Below are 25,263 nucleotides of genomic sequence, written 5' to 3'. Positions count from 1 at the left end.
TCGCGTTTTGACGGACGTTGCCTCCGCATCCTTTTCTCGAGTCTGAGCGACACTCAACCTGGGGACTCCGCGATTGCCCCTTGGCTTCGGATGCTGGTCCGGGGAGCAAATTGAACCAGAACTTGGAAGTCTTGTCCAGTGTTCACAAGCTGCAAAGAACCTCGTGTTTTGTATTTACCTCCGGGACACTCTCCAAATCCCTGAGACAGGAATTTGGCCCGTCAGTCGCCCCTGGTTACCTTCAGCTGGTCTGGTCACGATGCATCAGCCCTGCATAGTGTGGGGGAACATGCTCTCACACAGGCTGTTGACATGAGCACACAAGGAGGGCCATCTCCGAAGCAATAGTGCTCAACAGGGCAAGTAGTCGCTTTTCTCATTTGTCCTGCTCGGGGGAGTCCCTCCCCCCTCATCAGCTGGGTTTGTGAGAGTACGGGATTTGGGAACGCCGTGTCGTCAAGGGATTATTTGAATCACAAACGCCCATAGTAGGAAGATGCAAGTCGTTTCTCCTGTCGCCTCCCAAACATGTTGATTAGATGCCACTCCGAACTGAGTCCGTACTTTGGATCAGTGTCTGAATTTGAAGAGAACAAGACGCTAGGCTGCACCGTGACTCAGCTGTTCAGATTCCGGACGACGCGGAGACAACTTTGTGGGGTTCAGGCTTTCTGTTCTGCAAGTACTCGAAATGCCAGGAATCCCTCAAGGAGGATCAAATGATTAGCTGAATGCATTATCAGCTTCGGTCACGCTGTAACCCGAGGGGAACTCTTGGCTGGCCGTGGTGGGCGAGTTCGTAGAGTCCGTTCGGTGAGAAGGCTAAATGACCAAAGGTAGGCACGGCGACAAGGATTAGAGGGTGTTTAGCATTCGTAAGGTTGAATTGGCTATCTCAAAATTACACATGTAAACAGGGGATTGGCTGCTCAAGACTCTTAACGAGCGCACAATTGCCAGGTTGATACCATCATACCCATACATCCCGTCACCAATAAACACCACTCTATCGGGCGCAATCATGCGGCGCATTTCCTCCTTATTGTCCATATCCGTCTATAACCTGCTCCTCGCTGTGATATCATTCTCCATTTCATTCCAGCATCCCGTGAAGCTGGGGGGCCTCGTCCCAAATAAACACATAGTCACTTCCAAAAACGCCCCGAGACAAAAGAAAATCCAGAAGAGAGAGGGTTGGGCGTCTCATCCATGGCACGAACTGAACACCCCGCCGTCAAGGAGGTCAAAGCGGACTCCGTACAACCCCCATGTCGTCGTGTCCCAGTCACCTTGAAAAGTCGCCGTTGATCGACGCTGCCGTACTAGACTCTCCTGAACTTAAACCACCGGGTAGATGTAGCATCTCGGCCACTCCAATCTTGGGGAGCTGCGGCACGGGTAGTTTCCGCTGCGCACCGGTGACAATGTCTGCTATCGAGGGGCCAGAGTGCTGTGGCGGTGGAATGTGGGAGTAGGATCCATCAGCTTGTGGTTCCATAGGCGCCAGCAGAGGTGTGTGTCCGAGCGAGAGGTGGCGCAATCCTGGAAGTTGTAGATCACTTCCATGGGGTCGGAGACGTGGAGAGTGCCCTGGAGTTGCAAGGGGTGTGTGGTCAGGCGTCGGCGATATCGACTCGTGAGAGAAGGTCGGCGACGAGGGCGCTGTTGAATGCGGCGAGTTTGGCCTCGATCTCTTCACTCGATGGTCATCGTCATGGTTTTCCTGGGAATGTGATCTTGACATGGAGTGCGAGATGGCGTATGCCGACAGCGAAGGAAGACGGCCATTGGTATTGTGAGACCGGTGACTGAACAGATGGTGTTGATGCTGGTAGGGAACTCTAGTGACGTGTTCGTCTCGCTCTACCTGGGACGCCGCGGTGGCAAGGAGATTGATGTCCATCGAGTTCCTGTCGTCGGTACGATTGAAAAGTCCAAGATGAGACGGCATCTGAGGGCCGTGAGGGACCTGAACCGCGAAAGAATGGGGCGGTGAGACGTTAGGGGAGCCAACAGCTGAGGTCGGGGCTGACCGTGGCATGGTGCTCTTGCTGGGCGGCGGCATCATCTGGGCCTGCGAAGCAAAGTTTTGGTTGGAGCCATCCTGGAGACCAGCGAGAGCGGCGGCGGCGGCAACTTGATGAGTCTTTTGGTTCCTACGCGAGTTGGGATTGTTGTGAATGCGCGAGTGGCGGGTCAACTCATCGGATCGACTGAAACGCTTGCTGCAACCGGGAAACTGGCAGGCGTGAGGCTTCTCTCCAGTGTGCGTACGGATATGTCGGGTTTGATGCTCCAGACGATGGAAGGCTCGATCACAAAGAGGACACTTGTAGGGTCGAGGGAGGTCCTGTCTCTCTTCTGCGTTGGGAGCCTGGGTACCCATCGCCGTGGGCATCAGGCTGACAGCGGCTGCCATGTTACCGTCTGGTTGCGTGGTTGTAGTCGACGTGTGGTTGGGTTGAGGGTTCGTCGAGACGGACTCGTAGGAAGGTAAAGAAGAGGAAGGAGAGTCGGAGGAGGGAGGAGAAGGATTGAGTATGGCAGTAAAGTCTACTGCAGACGAAGAGCGTTGCATTCGAGCGAAGGGAGAGTGTGTTCCCCAGGAAGATGATCGCTTATCGTGGGGTGAATCATCCACTTAGTACTTAATTGACCGATGGCGGCGTGACGCATGCACAAGGACCGTCGGGCCTGGGGTCGGAAAGGCGCAGATTGGAGTAGAAAGCGGATTGGCGATAGCAAAGCTGTAGCGTGGGAGAGGAGGAAAGGGTGGTGTGGTAGGTGGTGAGGTCAGGGAAATGGTGTGGTCAGAGAATTGAGTAGTTTGGGGGGTTTTGAGTGGGAAAAAAGAGGAGAAGAAACGAGGAGGCCCGGGGTGGACGGCGTTTTGTCAGGTAGGCAGGAGCAGATTTGGGATGAGAGATGAGCCGGATCCGTGTGTTGGAGAAAATAGATGGTTCAGGTAGTTGAAATGATGAGTCGAGCGACAAGAACTGAGAATGAGGAAATTACCCGGCACGGCGGACGTGGAAAAACTGGAGACCGGGGGGGAACAGGGGTTGGATGACGGGGGGTGGAAGTTTGTGTGTGTGAGCGAGAGTGGTGGTGGTGGGTTGCTGTCGTGATTTTTTTTTCTCGCCCTCTCTGACGGAAGGGGGCAGAAACTGGAAGAGGCAAGGGTGTTTCGTTAACTCTATTATTGATGAGCTATTACCATCCGTAGGAATGTGGGAGCGACGCTGGTGCCAGTTGTAGCGGGTGGGTGCGAAACGAGGGCGCCAGTAGGTAGCAGTTTGCCTGGGTAGGGGTTGGCCTGTGTGCGTGGTTGTATGTAACCGTAAGTGAGGGTGAGGGTAGAAGTCGCGAGGCGGGCTTTGTAACTGTGGGACGAATAATGATGGGGGGAGGGATGACCCTCTCGTTAAGGGCGACGAGGGCGAGAGGGCCAGGCAACAAGGCAAGGCCACGGCACTTTGTTGGCCTTCTGATCTGGACTGTGATGAAATAGGTTTCAAAAGACAAATGGAGTGACTTCGGTGGGCTCCCCTTGCCGCTTAGCGCCGATTTCTTATCAGGCCACGGCAATCACGCATAGCCTGGGAAAGCCAAAAGGAAAAAAATTGACAGGAAAGGCCACGTCTCAGGAGAACAGCGCCCAGGGGGAGCGACAAGGCAGGTGTCTGACCGCTGATAGGAGGGGATCCAGTGCCGCCGAGGGTTACTTTTGCTGGCTACGAAATCAACACGTTTCGGCCCTTCTACTGTCTCTGGGGCCTGTGCTAGGCATGTGCATTTCTCACATCTGTAAAGTACTCGTGAAGTATGACATGGTGCCCCCTCTGTTCTCGCATCACGCCCCTTCCCCCTTGACTCCTGGCTTCAAACCTTCCTGAACCTGGATAATTTGGAGGAAAAGGGATGATGGACGGGCCTTATGCGACGATGATCCGGGGAAGGGCGCGGGTGAGCTGAAAGCTGAAACTCGAGTAGCGAAGTGATTTGGGGGCCTGGAAACTCAGCAGCCCCCTCGTAAGAGTCGGCTCTTTGGGGGCAGAATTGGGGCCCGGGGGTTCGCCCGGCCAAACGCTGGCTGTGTGAGCGTTTCGGACTCTCGGGCTGGTTTGCGCTGCCCCGAAAGACGGAGTATGGCCATGGGATTTTCGGCACGCCGAGCGTCACTTTTTTGTGGGGGAAGTCATATTCCGGTAACGAACCGGTGGTCCTCTCATGCCTTTTGTCGCTGTCACCATTTTCTGAGTCGGGCCGGCTAACATTGCAATCATGCTCTGATCCTCGTGGCCTATCTCCCTGGTGCAGCAGACTGGAAGCCGGGGCTCGGGACAACGAAGAGGGAGAATGCTGTTTCGTTCGTTGGTACGGCGTGACGCTCCGTATTGGGGATTCAATCATGGGGAAACTGCGAAGCGCACATGTACCATCCCACAGGAGATTGGTGCAGAGTGACACGGGCTCATCCGAGGCACACGGAAGCTGCGTCCGTCTGACAGAAAGAATTCTGGCATATCCCACCCAACGATAAAAACTCGGAAGCTGATGGAGGGCTCTTCCGAACGAGTGACAAGGACTATCGGGAATATTGAACTTGGTCCTATGTCTTCCCGCTCGGAACACTGTCAGCGAGCCGATTCAACAAGCCGTCCAAAATGCGGTAGATGAACACCGGGCGCTGCGAAACTCTGTATACTGCGGACTGATCGATGAGCACTTTTCTAAATAAGAAACCCCGCATTCCACATAGATAACATTTCATTTCTAGGTTCCTTCTACCCATGAGCCTAGAAGGACGGTGTCATTGTAATTTTCCCAGATTCGGCCCCGAATCGCCACAGCCGAGTTCTTTCCAAGCGCACTCGTACACTACAGTAATCACCACAAGGCCAAAAAGGCCAAAAGTCATAAGAATTGGCAGGCGCTGACTGACACACTGACCGAAAAGCGTCTATCAATGGCGCAATCCGACCACCACTCGGCGGTACCGCCGGAGCTAGCAGCCCACAGGCTTTAAGGGCCAACTCCCGGAATCCCTAGTCTGGTGAACCCGTAGAACGCGTCAGAACGCCCCAGAAGAGGGGTTCCGAGTCGTGGAGGCTTGCTATCAGCAATCTTTCTGGGGCAATTGTGGCTTTACCCAGGAAGGGCAGCGCCGCCTTCGAGGGACGCAGCAAACCTCAGCTTTCAGGCACAAGCAAAATTTCGGTTACTCGGTCATTAACCACTAGGCTTTGCCGGTTGAGAGGGGTGGGTTTACGAGGACACCTTGTGGATTCCTTCCACTGCCTCGGAGCATGGGTGCTTTCGGGGACATCTGGCCGGCTTTGGTTATCGCCTGCAGGGGATGATGATTTCACCTCTGGGGGAGCGCCCGGATGCGAAGGGATGGCTCCATGTGAGATTCAGTGGCCAAACTCAGCCTGACAAGGAATTTGTGGCTGAATCTCGGCCCCATCACCCCGTGTCCTCCAGATACGAAGTACGCACCGCCCGTTTCCCAGCAAGGTACACGTCGGAAATGTTACGGATTCAACGCAGTCTTCGATGTCGTGATGGCGTGGCCCTTCGTTTCCCTCTCAAGAGCTCGCCAGTGTCTTCCCTCTGAGCTAGAATCAAACAAGAGAGAGAAGAGAGAGGAAGAGGAAGAGAACGGCCATTGCCGTAACTCGGCCACCTACGGAGGAATAATCAACGACTTGTGGTGGCTTTGCGACACCGTTCGATCGCGTCTCCACATCTGTCGATAGGGTCGGAGTTTGGTGCTGAAGGAGGATCCAACGACACTCTCAGGAATGTCCAGCAATTGGGTCGCAAATTGGATTCCCAGGTATCGACTCACGTCTTACCAGGCTCTTAAGATCTTGCACGCTGACACAATATCAGCCCTTGACTGCGAATGAACACTGACAAGAAGATCGGGCACAGAAATTTACAAAGTAGACGGCTCTATTTTTTCATCCCACGCCTGCCTAGCTCCACATTTTATCAGGTATGGGCGCACCTAGATACCCTAAAGGATCACAATGCGATTGATACCCCGTGCGTCTCTGATTCGACCAGATGAGTTCATCAAGAAATTAATTAGGGCTGCACCGCCAGAAGGACCCAAAATGGATGTGGGTTGAGGTGACACAGCATATTCCCACTACTCCACAAATCTCTTTAAGCGTCGAAGGCGAAGCAAGAAGATAACCTAACACTGAATATTTTTCTTTCCACAGTCTCAGCACGATTGGTGGCCGCAGCAATTCTGGGGTTCTCACAAATGCATGGAATACTGGTATTGTCTGAGGCGAGTGGCACGAGACCTAGCAACAAGACTTTCGACTTGAGCGACGAACCCTATCACTCCCCACTGATATCGTACCAAATGATGCTTATCGAGATCGCTCATAGCCGATGGAATTCTGAGCCTTTGCTGGCGACCTCCAAAAGCGGTGCCATCCTTGTAAATGTGTGAAGATATCTCCCCTTTCGACATAATGACGACAGCATGGGAAGCAATAAAACGACATGCTGGTGTCTGACATTACGTCCAGCACCTCGGTGATCTCGATGATCGTGGTTGGTCTACGCGCCTGTCTTATCTAGCAGATTAGCAGATATGTATCCAGCCAGAGAACTATGAACTTTGAGTGAGTGACGAAGACAGCAACACTGGTTTGTCTGGAAGAGCTTCATGGGCAATTTCCCCAAGGTAATGAATGGTGTGATCTGACTATGCTGTCCGCATTCAACTGATTGCACTGATTCGGAGAAGAGCACGACTGTTGTACGCTCACTTTGATTATAGCCTCTTTCTGGCCGCCGGATTTCAACGTGGAGAGTTCTTACATACTGAGGTCTTTGGTCAAAAGCCTGGCGATCCGTTCCAGCTGCCATATATGTGTCGGGTCAAAGACGTTGCCGACCATCAAATTTTGTGTTCAACGTGAATGCAAAGCGACGAAACACAGAGATGGATCGACACATCTGACCTTCTATCGCTTCTTAGTTTTGTCCAACCTTTTTGGATCGCCAAAGCCGACGACTCAACTTACGAGTCCAGAGGGAGAGGTGGAATAACACTCCATTCGTCTATTCACCGAGTCGACCTGGGGTTGGATGCAGTAGAGATTCCCGCTCTCCTTGGGTCAACAGCACGAATTCCTTGATGTCTATGGCTACATCTTACCATCCCAAATACTGACAATTCCAGTTTTTCAAAATTGTCATTTACCACACAAAATCATGGACAGCGGATTGGTCTGACCGCTCTCGGTCGGAAATTGATACGCTTTCCTCCAGTGACTTCACATATCAGCTTCGGAGTGTGCCACAAATGCAGGCTTTAACCGTAATCTACATTGCACAATCGCTCATCCATCTCATGATTGCATTCAAGTGGGTTACCGACTGAAAGATTTTCTATCCCGATTTCTCTAGCGATGGTCGACTTAACCAATTCCTCGAGGAGGACGTCGTCACATGTCAGGCTGTGAATTTGAGGTTCGAACTATGACTATCCTGGCTCAACAGACGACATGGAAAACCGTCCCAATCATGTTTCGATGTTCGGCTTCAAAATGCTATGAGGGACAGGCTAGGTTCAGCAGGCGTTGCAATCACAACATCGTCATTAGTGATGGAGAAACTTGCGTCAATTTCCATCCGAATATCTTGTCTGACAGGCCCGCGTCAAATTGGACACCTCCTTCACCTCGGGGTATTACTTGGACCAAGATTCGGTCTAATTCAAAGGCGAAAAGGAACCAGAAGAAAATCTATCGGGTAGCTCATGCCGGATGTGATTGTTTGGTTGTCGGAATCTCGCACTGGGGGTCCCGTCGCATGGGTCGATACCCTTTGTCCCTTGGCGAATCTAGCCCTGCACTGGGGCATGCTGGAACCCAATGCCTGTCATAGGGATGAGAAATCATGTGCAAATCCTGGACTCAAGGCGCATCTCAAGAGGCGCAGATGGCAAAACAATTAGGTTTTGAAGAAATTTCTTCACATGGGGCGGCATTTCTTCGGCCCAGCGCAATCTCACCGTCACCGTCAGCTGCAGAAATCCAAAACTGCCATGTGCTTTGCGGATTCCAATTGACGTCAGGTACCGCGTATATCGCGATCCACATCCGCATCCCCATCCCACACACATATGCTTCGGACGAGACTGTCTCTAACGTAATGGATGCCTGATGGAAACACTCACTCAGGCTGACGGCAGCAGCGTAACATTGCTCAACAGAATCTCCTCCGAAGAAATTTCTGCGGACAGACATCGCAGCAGCGACGTGACCCTGAAGGGGAAAAAATCGTCGAGTCTAATAGGTGGAGGGCAAGGTTCCCAACATTCGAGATTTTGGACATCTCTGTACTTTTCCCTTATAAGCCGATCTTTTTCCTTACTCAAATTGAGGCATTCGCTCGGCCCCGAGTTCCCGGCATGCATTTCCGCGAATATGTGTTCGAAATAAACCCATTAGCAGTTCACCAAAGGTGGAATGAGCCTCGTCATAAATTATCCCAGCCCTGGTCGTTCGATGCATGGGTGACAAAAGTGTGTGGGGTTTTCCCGATTCTTAAATTGCCTTATTTGAAACCTACTGATGGCTGGGACATCGTGTCTGGGGACTGGCATCTGAGAAAAATACGAAATCCGGTCTGAATACCACTTCAGGAACTCCGCGTGAGAGAGAGAGAGAGAGAGAGAGAGAGAGAGGGCAGGTGAATGAAAATCTGATAATCGTGCTGTGTCAATGTCGGATCTAGCCCCAGGATGTTCGAGTTTTGCGTTGATGGGACGTGGGCATTCCATCCACATCCGGCTTGACATTTCGGCGTGTTTACTGCGTGGATTTGGTTCTTGTGGAGATACAGCTACTCAGATATTCTACCTCAACTTCCGCAGACTCGACGGGCTACAAAAGAAGATGCGAGTAAATACTCTCTGCGCACATAGAACAGTGTAGAACAGAGTACACGACTAGGTACATAGCGACCGCACCACCCGCCACCCGAGCCTTCAGCTGCGTTAAAAGTTCCAGTATGCAGGAACAGGCCTCGTGCACGGAGGTTGGAAGTTCTTGTGCTGCCGTCTTGGGCCTGCAAGGCTCTCAAGTCACGGCTTTCTCCCACTGCCAAGAACAAGACCGCCGGAGCGGGTACTGCCGTTGCCGTTCTCCTCATTGGGCAAACGGGCAGGGGTGTCTATGACGTATCAGTCCACCGTCTATTCTCGCCTGCGCGCGTCCTTGAAGCTCGATTCATCTGTGAGGCTGCGAGTAGCGGTCGACGACTTCACGAGACAACACGACACCTGTGGTTTTCTCGCGACATATAACTCTGATGTAACGAGCATCCTATTTTGCGTTCCATGCAGGAACTTGACACGATTCCTCCTCTGTCGTCCTGCCTGCTCAAAGTTCCCATGGTGTGTCGAAATTTTGTTGCCGAACACGATGCCACCTGCTCGAGGACGAAATGTCGACGATTCCAGATCTGAGACCTCAAGCACCATCACAAACCAGAAAGAGAAAGCCGTTCTAGGGCCAGCCGGCGGCTCGGGAGTTTCGAAGGGAAAGCGATTCGCCTCGGGACTCAACATCCCCAGCGCAGGGAACAAAACCCCCATGAATGGCAATGGCACCGCTCCTCCCGCTGCCACTCCTGCAGCAACAGAAGGGGACAAAGACCCAAATCTCCCTCAAGTATGTTGTGTCCATCAGAGATTCTTAGGGTACAAAGGGAGCGAAGCTAACCATTCTGTGACCCTGCCAACAGACCGAATGGACAACGATGTCGGTACCCATTCTCCGCTCCTACCGTATTGCGCACCGTCTTCATGTCCCTGCAGCATTCAACTACCCCCATGCTGAAGTTACTTACAAATCCTGCGACCTCGCATTGCGTGCTCCCTCGGCGGTCCATTACAGACGAAAACAGCACGAGCTACAGCTTCAGCGACGCAAACAACGTCAATCGAAACAGACAACTGGAACAGGCAAAAGTCATAGATCCAAGGACAGAGATAAGGAGAAGGGCAAAATAAAAGGGGCGGCGCATACAGACAAACTATCGAGTATTGCTCCCTCTATAGCACAAACCGCCGACCCTCCAGAAGTCACCTCCGACCAAGGCCATGGCACACCACCTTCTCCATCTTCCTCGTCATCCACCACAACAAACCTCGGTCCTCGCGAGCCGGCCTCAAATCTCGCCACTGCTGTGCGCAAACATTTCAATGCGCAACAACTTAGTGAAGCCGACACAATAGCACGCTTTATTTATGTAGTGCAACAGAACGGAAGGCAAGTGAGAACTGAGGGGTCCGAGGGCGATGGTTCGGGATATTTCATGGGAAGTCAGGGAAGAGCGGCGAGGAAAAGTGACGCTCCAGGTGGAGACGTTGGGTTTAGGCTCAGATTTAGACCGTGACGGCTCTTGGAATGCAAGATACGACATGGGTTACGCACAAAGACGGGGTTCGATCAAAGATTTGAACAGGCAACATGGCAATCTCGTGTACATTATACCTCACAAGGGGATACATTACTTTGGGCAAGCCGAATAAAATGGTATTGGAGGCAGGTGTTCGCATCTGGATCTGGACGACTCTCCTTCCGTATGGTCTTGTGGGTGGACTTTGGGGGGCATTGATGCCCAATCCACTATGCTGACTTCTAACTGGTCATCTGGGCAATGGAAGCGAGCCTCATCAGTGACAACTTTTCTTCTAGGCAGGATCATGCTCTGTCGAATTAGCCATCTGCGTCATTCCGAAGCCCTCACTCTCTCCACCCAGGCCGTGTGTTCAAAATGTGAACCCAAGGAGAGTAGTGCAATGGCAGAAGACAAGAAGGGAACAGACCACAGGACGTCAACTCATTTTGCTCTTTTCCCAACTCATCACGATATCAAGGAAACCACAGCGCCCCCCGGACGAGCATCTTGAAACGGATGACAGAGGTAATAGTCTTTCAAAGACCAGTTCTTCCAGTGCATGACAGTGAAACCCCGTCTCAACCCAATAGTGGATGTATACTTTTCAGTCAAGCCCTCATCGAATTGATGAAAGACCACAGTCTGGGAGACACGTGCGGATCGAGCGAAAAGAGAAATAGAAGCCATACCTAGAAAGCGTGCTGAGCGTAGTCTGAGGGAGGACACCCCATCGAACGGGAGTGGATGGGCTAGCGGCGGAATGTCGAACATCCATACCGTCGTCTCAGATGATGACCATCTTTTGCGACCGAGGCGAAGCAGAGTTGATTTTTGCGGAACCAGACCGATAGGATCTAATCGACATCGATCAAGGCGTCAGCTGGACCGGTTTCTCCAAGAGCACAAGCTGACAGACTTTGAGTACCCAAAATGAAACGTGTCCTTGGGGAATGCAATTTGTGCCCGTGAGGCCCAGCAGGGATCTGGCTGTGAAGACCTCCTAGTCCTGAGCCAGGGGCGCTGCCCATCGCAACGTATGCCTGGCTCGGCTGGCCCTGGTGAAAGCAGAGGTATACGATCTGGCAAAAGTCGCAAGGGTATAGGTTTCTTGATCAAAATGTTCAGATTTAGAAGGAAGAGCAGGAGCCCAATGGAAGAGCGAATCCTAGAGGAAGCTTTGGAGGAGACGCGTGCCCAACGAACCCTCGTGATCTGACTGCGGCCATGCAGACACGCAGACCACTGTGATCACGGGGATCTCTTTTTCTGTAGCTTTTGGATCGGTGTATGCTGTCGAAGTCTGAAGGCCTTGGGCAATGCTCCTGGGACACGAGAAGTAATTTCACCCCAGCAGCTTCTTAAACCAGAAACTGATACTTCGAGGACACTCAGATGGGATGGCCTCTGAAAAGGGCCGATCAATGGAGCTCCAATATACTCGATCGAGCGTCTCCAGGTCCAAAATGGGCAGCGGGACCTAAGACCTGCTCACTATCTGACCCGAGTCAATTGAAGTTTTTCTCCGATGATTAACGAGGTGAAGGACGAAACTAGGCACGCGCGATTTGAGATCGCAATCGAAGACATCTCGCGACTTGGGTACTCCGTGACGCAAATTTGATCTCAATCTCTGCGACACGCTTTTCATTTTCCTGATACACACGGAAAGCCAATGGCATGTGGTGACCTGGGTGACCAAGGGGCTGAATACGGGTTGAACCGGAGCATTAGGATCCTGGTCAGCCCCCATCAAAGGACAACGACATGAAGGTAATGAGCGGTGTGTACCGCGAGTGAGAGCAGTCCGAACTTTGACCCAGACAAGATGGCACCAGAGTCCTGTGACCTTATTTTGGGACTTATAATTACGTCGTCTGGGGCCTGAGGCGTGAGAATCCCACGGGTGATAGAACGGTCATGCGTGAGGTCAGTCGAGATTCAGACATCTTGGGCAGGGAGGGCTTTGGCCAGGGCGGCCACGTCAATGATGGATCCCAGATGAAGAAAAGCCAAAACAATGAGTGCTTCATAACGATTATGAGATCACGGTTCCGATGTCATTTCCCGATGGAATTGCTTGACGCACATGATGAGAGGGAGTCGTGAGACAAATCGTCAACCGAAAGAGCGATATAGGAGCAGCAAAGCGCCAATGGGAATTGAAATCACCTAAATAATTGCAGCCCAACGATGAGGCGACAAATTGGAGAAAAGAACATTGCAAGAAAATCTTTAAGTGGCCGAATGCAAAAGTGTTGGATGCCTCCTGCAGAATGTGCAGTAGTGGCAGGATCCGTGGAGTGGAAGCCTTCGAAAGTTGCAGCTTTGGGCTTCTACGGCAGCTAGTAGCATGGGCTCGCCGTAGTTCCCAATCGTAGGGGCTCAGGGCGCCGTCTTAGTCCATGCTCAACTGCACGCGTCGTTTGCCGCCCTCTTCTTTGTCGACCGATATGGGGATGAATCAAAATCTAGAGGAGTCTCGGATCGGAGGAACCAGCGGAAGGTTCAGACAAGGTGGTAGCTGGACAGAGGCTCGGGTACGATGAGGCGTGAGGAGGTGAATGGAGAGAAATGAATAGAGAGGGACAATTGAAAGGTTTTGCGAGCTGTGGAACGCAGCTGCGAAAGCCTACCGAGTAGGGCTGAAGGCGGAAGGGAACATATAAAAACTTCGGGGTTGGCGGGCAGATGAGTACGAGTTGCTCTCACACCCGCTGGCGGGACATCTGCCTTGCAGTTCATGTCACCTCGCCTAATGTCATTTCTGTTCCCAAGAGAGAAAGCAAGATCCAAGGCTTCCACGAACAGGTCGAGTCGAGGCACATTCGAGTCATTGATAGGCCCGCTGAAGTGGTGGAATCGCAGCCTACTGTCCCAGTGTGCGGAAGCTCCCAAGACAGACTCCGGATACCAGCTTGCAGACGTAGCGCCCAGGGATCATGATGGATTCAATGCTCTAGTTAACGGTTAGGCCTTCGGGGCCACGGGGCAGCGGGCACCCAGGGAAGCAACCGTCGCTTACAGTTGTCGCCCTCTCAGCCTAGGGGGCTCATTGGCTGCTTCGCCCTCTTTCAAGTCTTGCGTTGGCAATTGTGTTGTGGCCGTACAGTGGCTCCTCTTCGTTCCCCAGTCACCAGCCCACCTAGCCCACCAGCCTACCAACCCACCCGAGCCCCCCAGGCCCCGGAGCGAGCCTGACCACAATGTCCGACTTGGGAGGCTTGCGGCACACCGTATCAGCAACCTCGTCGTTGGTTACTAGGTAGTTAAGTGATGCCTCTGAACCCATATACCGGCTGCTCAGCGTTGACAGCGGAGTCCAGTCCACACTGGTTCAGCTCATCTATTGCCTGCGCCCGAGACGAAAAGAGGAGGGAGACTGAGAGCGGGAACGAAAAAGAAATCAAGGATAGACAGACAACTTTGGAGCGAGCTTGGAGAGATTTCTTCTTCTTCTCTGTCATCTCCTTCTTCTTCGCCTTCCATTCTCTCTTTTCCTGCCGTCTGGCTCTGCCCTGCTACAAACCTCCATAATACCTCCTGCCTCCTGCTTCATGCAGCCGCACCATACCCAGCTTCGGCTGCTGAAGCCTACGCCTTGTGGCCTTGCTTAAGCGGTGAACCACTTTGAACCACGTTGAGCCACTTTTCGAAACCCGCCATAAAGCCATCAAACCCGCTTCCAGCATCCTTGCTTCATCTCAATCACCATTCCACCTACCTCCTTGTACTCCAGCACCCAGACGGCCAGCGTGGGTCAGACAACGGCCACCCTGACCGGTACTGGGGATCCATTCGATATACTCGGTCCGCACCTCAAGACCACTCAGCTACGTTGCTGCAGCCCATAACCCGACTCTCCTGCACTCGTCCTTCAAACCATTTGACCAGTCCACATTGCACAGGGACAATATCCCCTCCTCCCTGTTCTTGAAACATCAACTCCCTTTGTAGCGCGGGCGGGCTGGCCGGGTGCCATATTTTCTCCAAAACACACAAGCTTGGTGCTCTTGTCATCCCTCACCGCCTCCCAAGGTTCTTCCACCTCCCGAGTCTCCGAAGTCTCCCACCTCTGCCACCACAGTCGATGGCCCATCACCAATAACATCCACTGATTTTCCGAATTCCCACCAAAACCTCTTTCCATCTCTTCTGTACCACCGTCACACATCGCACATACGCAACGACGCATAGCACCTGCACGACTTCAATGTCCGATTGCCGTTGGTCCAGTTCTCTTCCCTGCTGTGCTGACCAACTCGGCGGAGGCTGCTGATTCGACCGTGGGAGACGGTTGTGCCCCTCACTCGTATCAACGTCCTACTGACGGCAACCTCCGCCATAATGGGCATTCGACCAAGTCATGCCGAACACAATCCATTGAGACAAGTCGACTCCGAGCCGCATCACCATTATCCCAGGCACTCGCTTAGATTCGGCATGTGGCAGAAGATCCAGCATTTCTTTGCCAAAGATGACGCCACTCAAAGCCCGATCGAGTGCTCCGACGACGAGCAGTGGCCTCAGACCTGGGCCGATAGACAGAATTCTCCCAAACACGATCCCTTAACCAGGCCGCTCGCCGTTGGTCTCCCTCGGCAGGCGACATTCCGACGTCAGAATTCAGAGAGGCGAGATCGATTGTTCCCCATTCAGCCTTGTCATGCTGAGAGGAGGGCCGTCTCCTCTACCAGGCACGCCTCTATAAGCTTGCCCAGACGACGAGCGACCTCTTCACCACCCGAATGGGATTCGGCTCGGATCTCTGCACCCGCAGTGACTGGAGCCCACACGGCGGATGCCGCCACGGGCCATTCTCCCATCGAAACCTTTCCACTATCCCCGGATTCGACGTACCCCGATCCGACCGAGGACCTCTGGTCTCAGGACGACGACCGACCTCCTCGACCCCCTTCGAGAACTTCTTCTGATGACTCGCACTATCCCCAAATGCCTATAGCCGACGACAAGGCAGAATTGAGGGACGAACTCGACCACCGATGGATCCTCAACCTCAGCATGCATTTCCGGGACAAGTCAGACCGTGAAAAGTTCTTCGTCACCTATGCGCAGACTCCGAACTTTTGGCGGCGTGTGACGATTTCATGTGACTATCGCAATGCTGAGCCCGGTTCTCTGGAGATGGACCTCAAGGAACTCCAGTTCCAGCGGGATAAGAGCATGCAAATATATGAGTCCATCCGTGATTCACTGCCTGAGATCCAGTTCTACGATACTGTTACTAACCTCAAGTTGGAAACTACTGATGGTCGTCTCCATGTCCATGTGACTGAGGATGTCAACGAGATCATTCCATATCCCCCTAAAACTACTCTTTCCCATATACTCAACGATGAAGCCTTCCGACCTATGCAAATCCGAGAAAGTGAGCTAACCTTCGACTCGCACCTTTCCGGCTTTGTTTACAAGGTTATACACAAGGGTACCGTCTACATCAAGAAAGAAATTCCTGGTCCAGACACAGTGGACGAATTTTTGTATGAAATCAATGCCCTGCATGCTCTGCATGATTCCGATCATGTCATCAAGCTCGAAGCTATCATCCTTGATGACTCAGAAACCGTTGTCAAAGGGCTTTTGATCGGCTTTGCGGAAAGGGGCGCTATTGTGGATCTCCTTTACGACCACAGAGGCGCAATCGCTTGGGAGGATCGTTGCAGGTGGGCGGAGCAGGCGGTTCGTGGCCTTAAGGAAATACATCAAGAGGGCTACGTTCAGGGCGATTTTACACTTTCTAACATTGTTGTCGACGGCGATGGAAACGCTAAGATCATCGATATCAACCGGCGAGGCTGTCCTGTGGGATGGGAGCCCCCGGAGATTGCCACCAAGATTGCCAGCAACCAGCGGATTTCCATGTATATCGGCGAAAAATCAGACATTTATCAGCTCGGGATGACTTTGTGGGCATTGGCAATGGATGACGATGAACCAGAACGACATGTGCCACCTTTGAGTATTGAAGAATTCCCTTCGGACGTCCCCGACTGGTATCAAGATATTGTTCGGATCTGCTTGTCCTCTCGTCCAAGAGATCGATTATCCGCCAAAGAACTCGTCGAATTGTTTCCCTCGAGAATCTCCAACTCATCTGAACAGATCCCGCCACATCAAAGGCCAGCCCTGAAACTGCGTACAATGAAGAAATATATTGACCCAGCGGATGCGGTCGAGCGAGACGATATTCTACGGCTGAGCTCAAATATACAAGAGCACGAGGCGCCTCCATATTCGCCGGAGAGCTCAAGAGATGACTATACATTCACGTATCCGAAGTCGTCTAACTATGAGTTCGAGAGTGTAACCTCGGGCTATGACCGACCCAGAGGCAGAAGACCACCTACTAATTATGCGCATCTTGGTAAGAATGAGACACACCATTGGGAATCTGAGGATGAAGGCCCCACTCCAACTGAGAACTTGGAACCGAATATTGTGGCTATAACTCCGGGAATGGACCGAGAATTTGATGAGCTCGAATTGGACGGTCACCCTTATCTGGTTTCCCGCCGCACCTTCAATGACGAAGAACTGAAGATCTTGGAGGGCCCTTCACGAGCGGAGAGTAGCTCTCCAGACCGAGAGCCCCAACCTGAGAATCGCGCGACTGAAGCGACCAGCTTTGCTGACATCTTCCACCCACTTCCAATCCGACGCCCTTCGCTTCTGGCTGCAACCTCTGCCACTTCTGAAAGCACGCCTCGGAATAGTCAGGATATTCTCGCAACTCTAAACCAGTGCCGGACTGGACATTCCGAATGCCAGGAAAGTTCGACCGAGAAGGCTGACAGCGGATCTAAGAGGTTAACGATCAATGCCGAGAACATGGGAGATGCAGCTGAGGAACACCTTAAGAGTCTGGCTCGAAGATCGTGTGAAATGACGCAGATTCTCGAGGATGAGAACGAATATCCAGCAAACCTAATGCGGTACCGGCAGCATCTCACTCAGAACCGTGGGATTTTCCCTGAAGATATGGAAAATCCAATGCACATCATGGAAAATTCGGCTCTTACTATAGAGCACTTGACGGAGGATTCGAGCGAATCGACAGACCACTTGGATCACTCTACGAAGCCCTTGGAGACCTCGACGAATGGTTCGGACAACATAGTGGACGCGAGCAAAAATATTTCGAAGCTACCTGGACAACTTGAAAGCGCCTTCGAAATCCCAAATATCGAAACCAAGAATACACAGCAGATGCCCGGAATGGTGGAAAGCAGCCCTCAGGATCTGGACTGCCTTACAGATTCACTGCAGATGACGCTCGAGGAAGTGGGAAAGACACCCGAAGACTCGGAGGATACTATCCAAAGGCTATCGGAAGAGGTGGATTGCCTCGGTCTGAGCAGTAACCACTTGACTCCTCACAAAGATCATCTCGTCACAGTGGAGGAGGATCCGGACTCCATGACACCTATTCGCGGGGACACTATGCCTCAACAACCAATAGACCAATCTTCCGAAAAGGCCACGGGCAAACCTCCTAGCCTTCCTTTCATGGACAGTGGCTATGATGAATCGCTCGCGGTGCTTGCTGACGATTCGGGCCTTTCTCCTATACCACCTGCCCCTCAGGACGATCATTTGTCACAGACACCAGACAAAATACCCGAGCCAGAGGACAAATACCCTGCCGCTGACCACCCTCCGCTTGGCGAAGAGACCCCACGCGTCTGTGAACAACAAAAAGCTGCTCTATTATTCGCATGGTTCGGGAACGACGCTTGTAATCTGGGAGAACCCGGCGTCCCTGTTTCGTTGAGAGATGCGGCAGTGAAAGACCTAAAAACTGCTACACCGCAACAGAACGAGCCGCTTGTCAAGGCCAAGTCGGACGACCTGACACAAACAGGGGTATCGAAGGAATAAGGCATTTCGAGCCGGCCCGAAGACGAAGATCACTCCCATCAACGTGCTCTAACTCCCAGCAGACGAGCTATCTCCTTGTCCAAGCAACAGTCAGACTTTGATCGCCTGAAGCGGCCCTAGGAGCTTCAGTCGGTTGCGCTAATAAGACTCTGCCGTTTCCAAGAGCGGACAAATGTCTGGCGTGTCCGGTCAAGGATTAGCTCACGGCACAAGTCATGCAGAGTACGTGGCTTGTGAGTACGAGGGATCCAAATCATGTGGTAGTGTGGCAGCCACTTAACCGTTCTTTATTATGACAGTGTATGGACCAACATGGATGCTCTTTAAGCGAATGAATCACGACAGGTCGATTGACCTTGGATGACGACGACACGAAATGTTTCCACAACTTAGGCTGTAATGATGGGTGGACTTGATTTTTGAGCATATCTTTCGAATATTTTGATACGCAACGCAACCTGATGATGGATGTTGTTATCACGACAGATGAGGTTCTCTCAAATGACTGCAATCGCATTCGAAGCAAGGAGGATGCGGAGCTTTTGCTTTTTGCTCTTTCGGGTTTATGTACAATGCATCCGGCGGCGTTGATTATGACATTGGAAAGGTTTGTGGTTGCGAAACCAAATCAATTCAGCGGCAAGCCAATCGCTTGACCAGACAAGCAAGGGGGTGTTGTGTCGCAGACCGGTGGCCTAACCTGTTTCGATTGATCCATTGAATGGTGTGGTAAACGGGATGCCGGACAAGAGATCAGGGAATGCTAGATGTCTCTCAGGACTCGCATCTCTGCTGCGTTCTTCGCTGAAGATTTTTGAGCGCTTGCAGATCTCTAGCTTCCTTACTACCGTTGAGGCGACACAGAACTCAATTTATTATCACCTATGACACGATCATGAAATAACATTGGCAACTTCTTCTACTTCCTGAGTGGCCATCTTGGGCCCAACACGTGGCTGTTTCTGCATCAGCCCGTTCAATTAAGCAGTGCTGTCGTCCTTACCAACCTTCAATTCTGTGATCAAATCCAGGTTCCTCCCAATGAACACGATCTTGCCCGTTTCTGTAGTCGCGTCTTCGTCTTTGGTAACACCAGCTTCTGGCTTCGGCAAGTTAATGATCTCAAAAACTTCCCTCACACCCTGTACAACTCTGGTGCTTCCATCTGTACACCTGATCAGCCCCTTTGTTCTATGAATTTCGTATTTCCGCTCATTTCCCAGCTGCGACTCCTCCGCGTCCCAGAGCAGTGTCTCCAACCAGCCTGAGAGCAGGTGTAGCTTTTGCGGATCAAACGGAGGCAGGGTAAATGTGGCCGTGGAAAGTGTTGGGTCTAGGTGAGAATGACCCTTGGAGGCGAAGTCGGGTATCGAGTTACCGCTGGTGGTGGACATGCTGTAACCGGAGGGGAACGTCGAGTATGCCTGTAAATCGAGGATGGTTCCACTGAGGTTCGTGACACGAGAGTGTTTTGTCGTGACTATGCGCGCTAAGCTGTTGATAGAAGCTATTCTAGCTTGAACAACTGAAAGCTGGGCTGGTGAGACAAGATCTGTCTTATTGAGAATTATCACATCCGCATGGGAGATCTGGAGATGAGCAGTTGTGAGCAGAGGGAACCCGTGGTCGTGATGGCCGTCGGACTCAGCTTGTGGTAACTCTTCTGGCGCAGGTTCGTCAAGGCTTTTGAGGATGTTTTTCGCATCAACTACTGTCACGATGCCGTCAAGGTAGATACTGCTTCCTAGCCCTTCATCGAGCCAAAACATAGTCGCAATATTCCCTGGATCCGCAACACCTGTAGTCTCCAGCAAGATGTAATCAAAATCCTTCTGGCGCTCAACGAGAGACTCCAGTGCTGCAACTCCGGAGTCTTTAACACTGCAGCAGATACAGCCATTGGCCAGAGGGATCCATTCTGTTGTGGCTTGGTGGTTCTGATTGATAGTCAGGGATTTTTCAATATCCGTGGTGTTTCCGAATTCTGTGGACCGAGAGATAGCATTAGAAAACATGAAAAAAGTCTTTAAAGCCGAGCTTGTAGAAAGGGAAATGCGGATCTTGTCACATGCCGTTTAAAATAACTGCGATTTTCTTGCCGTGCTCGGCTCTCAAGATATAGTTGAGCAAAGTAGTCTTCCCAGCTCCCAAGTAGCCTGCAATTTGTCCTGTCAACTGAGGCCGCAAATGACTTGTCCTGGAGTGTATCCTTACCGGTTATGATAGTGATGGGCACCTTTCTTTCAGGACCATCTCTCAGAGCGCTGGAGGTGCCGCCATTCTGAGAAACTTCAACCAGGTCAGGTATTTCATCGTCCTCCATTTCCGCGAGTCGGCCTTTGACAGGCGCAAAGTCATCCAGCACCAAGGTGATTCCCGCGACGTGGATGATTGAGGCGATGTTGAAACTGATAATACGTAGATCCGTACAGCACCTTTCATCCTAATTACAACCGATTTGCCTCTATTGTGTCCCACCCTCCTGGTCGACGCACCGATGAGGAATATCAACCGAGGATCGTAGCGGACAAGGTATTAAGGTTTAGCGCCCGGTTTCTTGTCGATCTTGAAACCTTATAGGACGCAAAGGGCAACTCATCCGAAACCGTGGCTCTTGCGACTGCGCTTCTCAGTTCGACTATCAAACTATTCCTTTCACCCTGTAGGAGACGCTAGACTTCCTCCCTCAGTAGATAACCCTCTTTTGCCCTTCTGCTCGACTGAAGTACTCGGTCTTCTGACCCGGCTATGCGAGCACCACTATTTTCGATCCACCAAGAACACTCTTCTGGCCTGCTCTCTGCGACAACGCGACCGCATTGACCCTTAGCTAATTGTGCCCTGCCCGGCATCAAAGAAGAGCTGCTCAGGTTCGGACGGCCATGAAAAGGAGCTAGCGAGGTTACATCGGGAGGAACGGCATTGTATATCAATAGAGATATCCTTCTCCCACATTGAAGAGGCGAGCAGCACCCACGCGTGAAGCGCCGAAACCATTGCGATACACACACTTGACTGTTGGACGAACCCAACTTTGCCACCCACATTCACAATGACTGCCGTTACACCCTCGAGATCCGGTGTCTCGCCATCCAGCTCCCCTCGCCTACCGTCTCCTCCGCCAATCCCAGAGGTCCAATTCGGCCCTAAAAGCCCGGGTGTTGACCTCTCCAAAGAATTATCGCTTGAAGCAACATCGAAACCAGACGAAGGAGCAGCAAGGAGGATAAGGCCGGGAACAAAAGCTGCAGACATGGCTCTGGGCCCTCCTCTAATTCCATTGAGCCAGCTTGACTCGCCATTCCAACTTCAAGAACATCTCAAATCCCTGTACGCTCACCTCACTCACACGCCGGAGTCCACACATACCATTCCAATCACAAAAGAGTCTGCGCTGCAACTTGCCACGCCTCCACAAATCAATGACAACGAGTTCGTGGATAGAAACCTGTGGCTGTATGAACTCTGTCGATTTCTTACTCAAAAAGCCAACATTGTCTCAATATTCCTGATGAACGACACCCCGCCCTGTTCTGCTCAGACGTGTCCTGAAATGCGTGCCAGTGAATGGCAGTATCTCTGTGCCGTACACGAGCCGCCCAAATCATGCTGTGCTATCGACTATTGCAACCACACCCTCGATTGGGCTGCGAATGTGCTAACCAGCCCGAAGCATTTCCCCTCGCGGTTGGCGCTGGGTTCGGAAGCAGGCAATGTCATGCAAAGCATGCGACAACTAACCAATATCTTTCGGCGAGTGTATCGTATATTTGCACATGCTTGGTTTCAACATCGTGATGTTTTTTGGTCTGTCGAAGCTACATACGGCTTGTACGTGCTTTTCAAAGTCGTTTGTGATGAGTACCATCTCATCCCCGAGGACAGCTATACAATTCCAACCGAAGCTGAAGGAGTCCATGAAGCCACTATTGATCGTGAAGGTGGGCTACGGCCACAGATCCTTCAGAGAGACATTGCAGGGGGTTCCGCGTCAGACGAGTCCTCAACTGGCTCCACATTACCCGATATCACTATGCCGGTGGCCGCGACGACAGTCAGCACGGGCGCAACGACACGAAGACATAAACACACCCCAAGCACTGGGAGTCATGTAGCCACTATCGCTGAGGGCCAAGAGGAGGAGGAAGAGCATCCGAAAAGCAGTATAGCCGCGCCGAAGAATCCACCCCCGCCACCTCAACTTGTCGAGATACCAGAAAGCAACGTCTCGCCTCCAAAAGGGGATAACAGGGGAAAGGTCAGGAATAAAGGTATTTCCCCTGAGCGTCTCTTGCCAAAGCTTGACATTACCTCCACCGTGCCGAAATACGAGCCTCGTACGTCGGAGGATCCCACCCCCACTGGCACAACGGAGGATATTGACCCGTTGTCCGTGCATATGGATTCCCAAAATCCTGAGCCATCATCCACGACAGCAGGCGGAGATGTTGACCCGAACACGATCGATATTACAGCCACCACGAACGACAAAGATAGACCAATGACGGTAGAAACACCCATAGAACAAACAATCGACCCATTCCAAGATGAAGGTGTTCAGAAAATCACGTCCCCTTCCGGTGGCTCGATAAGGACGAGTGGAAATGACGTTCTTGGGGCGATACTTGGCCATATTCACGATCTGGACGATGAAAATTTGATCGATTCTCAGAGGCAAAGTCAAGCTACTGACAGTGCGGCAACAGTGCAGATGAGGGAAGCGGTCGTTGGTAAGAGTGCAGGGGATAAGGATGATAAAAGTGTTGAGGATAATGAAAGTATGAGTCCAATTCGGACGGAGCCCACGTCATCAATTGGGCCCGAGGATGAGTCTTTGCCAGTCGATCATGCTGAAGTTGAAGCCAAGACGAAGGAAGAAGAGCATGAACCTCCAGTCGATGAAGTGAGAATCTCGGTGGAGGAAACCACGGATGACCTCGAGTGTGATACGCTGCAAGAAGACGACCAGGCGGAACGGGGCGAGACGGGGAATAGCAATGAAGGCTGAACGGATCTCGCATTCCGAAATCAGATTCCAACAAGATCACGGATGAATCGCAGTTCTTTTATGTGGCCACAAGGCCTAGTTCAAACCAATTCTCTTGTTGGACCTTTCAAGATCTGGGGCAACCGTTCGCTTGGGCATGCATAAACGCATTGCCGCGACGGGCCTCATTCCCAAGACGATAAAAAAACCTAGGGTGCTCTGTGTCTTCCCTGGAATGGAGACTAGAAAGCTGGGCTTCGTTTCGAGAAGACTCTTCTAGCCCCTGGGACCGCATTTGATACAACACTGGCAGTAACGTGAGCATTTTTTCCATTGTACATAGCCGTTTAACACCAGGAGAGTCTGCATTGGCATATCAGGATTGAACTCACTGACCAACCGTCATCCTCATAGTGCCTAGTATGTGCCAGTAAACCGGATGAAAGGATCTTGTTTTATGCTCAGGAGTCCAGCCTTGATAGCACCCGTAGCATGTGCGGCTCATGGCGATCCATTTCCTACACATGAAACATTATCTTATACACGAAGCTTTCATCCATACCACGCCGCGAAACCACGATCGTGCAAGAATTCAGCCGCGGATGGTTCTTTCCATTCTTTGTCCTGCCTTGAACCCGGCCCAGGTTGAGGGATTTCCCTAAGTTTGATTCTGCTCAGCTTCCACCGGCATATCCATGCCTCAATTTCGCCATTCGCGGCTCGATTAGGGGGTGCCATTGTGCGAAGAACGTTATTGCTGTGTTACCACATGAAGTCAGCCTACCGCCTCACAAGCGGAGATATTCAGCAGGCCGGGATCCCATAGGCCGGAATCCCATAGGCTGCTCCTCTTCGACACCTAAGATGCCGAAGATGGCAATACTCAGGTCTTGCCGGTGATCGTGGCCGCTAGCCCGCGAATGAGGCCAGCAAAAAATGTCACAATGAAGAACATGATACGTACCCCACATGATATAACAACTTGCAAAGCTTAGAATGAGGGTGCTTCTCCATATTCTAGAGTAGCTAAAGTCAGTATGAGACGTCCAAACAATTTGAAACTTCCTGAAAGCAGTTTGGATATTCTAATAGTTGATTTTGCTCCGCCAGGGGTCGTCAACTTGACGAGGAGGCGTATTGAGCAGTTGATGTCAAGAAATAGATTTGTAACGTACGTTTGATTTTCGCCCTTTGGACTCAGGAACCATGCGGCGACGCTGAGGGCGACAATGACGATCAGGCCGATGAGAATAGACCACCTGCGGTAAGAGTCCATGTATTAGCTCGATTCCGACGTCATTCACCGCATAAACGGGTAGTCCAATTGTTGAAGTGGTGAGCGCAAAAAAAAAGGAGGACATAGGGTGATGAGAGGGTGTAAAGCACATCGGGTACAGCATCCGGCACCACAAGCAGGTAGAAGGTCATGCTGCTCCAACGATGCGACCAGAGCTTGATTGCCGCCACTTGAGATGTAAGAGTCTGGAGAGTCGATGATTCAGACCCCCCCTGAGTTCATGTTGTTCCGAGAACCAACTCGTGTCGTCCTCACGTGGACTGGCTGGCGTCCCCTCGTGATTCAGTTGTTGGGCGAAGTGTGAAAGAAGATTCGAGATTGCGAATGCGAAATCTTGTGGTCATACTCGGTGGGTGTACGATCTGAACCTACCCGTTTGCCATCTTGTGTATATGTCCCTAATCTCTTGGGGTCAAATCCTCTTAGGGGCACTGCGTGGTGACAGAAAGCTGCGATATACTGGGGTCGTAGGAAATGCCCGCGACGATCGTGCAAGGTGATGCGAGGCGCTTTGCCGAGAAGGAGGGTGGTATGATTTAGGGTATATGTGATCTGTTGCTTGGAGAGGCAGGCCAATTTGTGTCGGTACACAGCTGCTGGATACTCGTGGTTGAAAGAGCAGAACTCAAGTTGCACGTCG

The 25,263-nt window shown here is 51.8% G+C and overlaps 6 protein-coding genes across 6 annotated transcripts; 3 read left to right on the top strand and 3 right to left on the bottom strand.

Annotated features, from left to right (window-relative positions):
* Window positions 1-1,285: 1,285 nt before the first annotated feature.
* On the bottom strand, window positions 1,286-2,419 carry AYL99_04755 (hypothetical protein; the record flags this gene model as incomplete). The annotated part of the gene is made up of 1 exon (XM_018836267.1): window positions 1,286-2,419. The coding sequence occupies one exon, from the start codon at window positions 2,417-2,419 to the stop codon at window positions 1,286-1,288; it is 1,134 nt and encodes a 377-aa protein (XP_018693120.1).
* Window positions 2,420-9,461: 7,042 nt separating this feature from the next.
* On the top strand, window positions 9,462-10,573 carry AYL99_04754 (hypothetical protein; the record flags this gene model as incomplete). The annotated part of the gene is made up of 3 exons (XM_018836266.1): window positions 9,462-9,710; window positions 9,784-10,363; window positions 10,419-10,573. 3 exons carry the CDS (start codon window positions 9,462-9,464, stop codon window positions 10,571-10,573), a joined length of 984 nt encoding a protein of 327 aa, XP_018693119.1.
* Window positions 10,574-14,787: 4,214 nt separating this feature from the next.
* On the top strand, window positions 14,788-18,339 carry AYL99_04753 (hypothetical protein; the record flags this gene model as incomplete). The annotated part of the gene is made up of 1 exon (XM_018836265.1): window positions 14,788-18,339. One exon carries the CDS (start codon window positions 14,788-14,790, stop codon window positions 18,337-18,339), a length of 3,552 nt encoding a protein of 1,183 aa, XP_018693118.1.
* Window positions 18,340-19,319: 980 nt separating this feature from the next.
* AYL99_04752 (hypothetical protein) lies at window positions 19,320-20,354 on the bottom strand (the record flags this gene model as incomplete). The annotated part of the gene is made up of 1 exon (XM_018836264.1): window positions 19,320-20,354. One exon carries the CDS (start codon window positions 20,352-20,354, stop codon window positions 19,320-19,322), a length of 1,035 nt encoding a protein of 344 aa, XP_018693117.1.
* A 49-nt stretch (window positions 20,355-20,403) lies between these two features.
* Window positions 20,404-20,662, bottom strand: AYL99_04751 (hypothetical protein; the record flags this gene model as incomplete). Its single annotated transcript, XM_018836263.1, has 2 exons — window positions 20,404-20,495; window positions 20,554-20,662. The coding sequence occupies 2 exons, from the start codon at window positions 20,660-20,662 to the stop codon at window positions 20,404-20,406; spliced, it is 201 nt and encodes a 66-aa protein (XP_018693116.1).
* Window positions 20,663-21,391: 729 nt separating this feature from the next.
* On the top strand, window positions 21,392-23,347 carry AYL99_04750 (hypothetical protein; the record flags this gene model as incomplete). The annotated part of the gene is made up of 1 exon (XM_018836262.1): window positions 21,392-23,347. One exon carries the CDS (start codon window positions 21,392-21,394, stop codon window positions 23,345-23,347), a length of 1,956 nt encoding a protein of 651 aa, XP_018693115.1.
* Window positions 23,348-25,263: the final 1,916 nt, after the last annotated feature.

The sequence above is a fragment of the Fonsecaea erecta genome (assembly GCF_001651985.1).
Source record: "Fonsecaea erecta strain CBS 125763 chromosome Unknown Scaff4, whole genome shotgun sequence".
Lineage (NCBI taxonomy): Eukaryota > Fungi > Ascomycota > Eurotiomycetes > Chaetothyriales > Herpotrichiellaceae > Fonsecaea > Fonsecaea erecta.
Note: the sequence above shows the minus strand (reverse complement) of the source record. Positions and strands in the feature narration are given on the sequence as shown.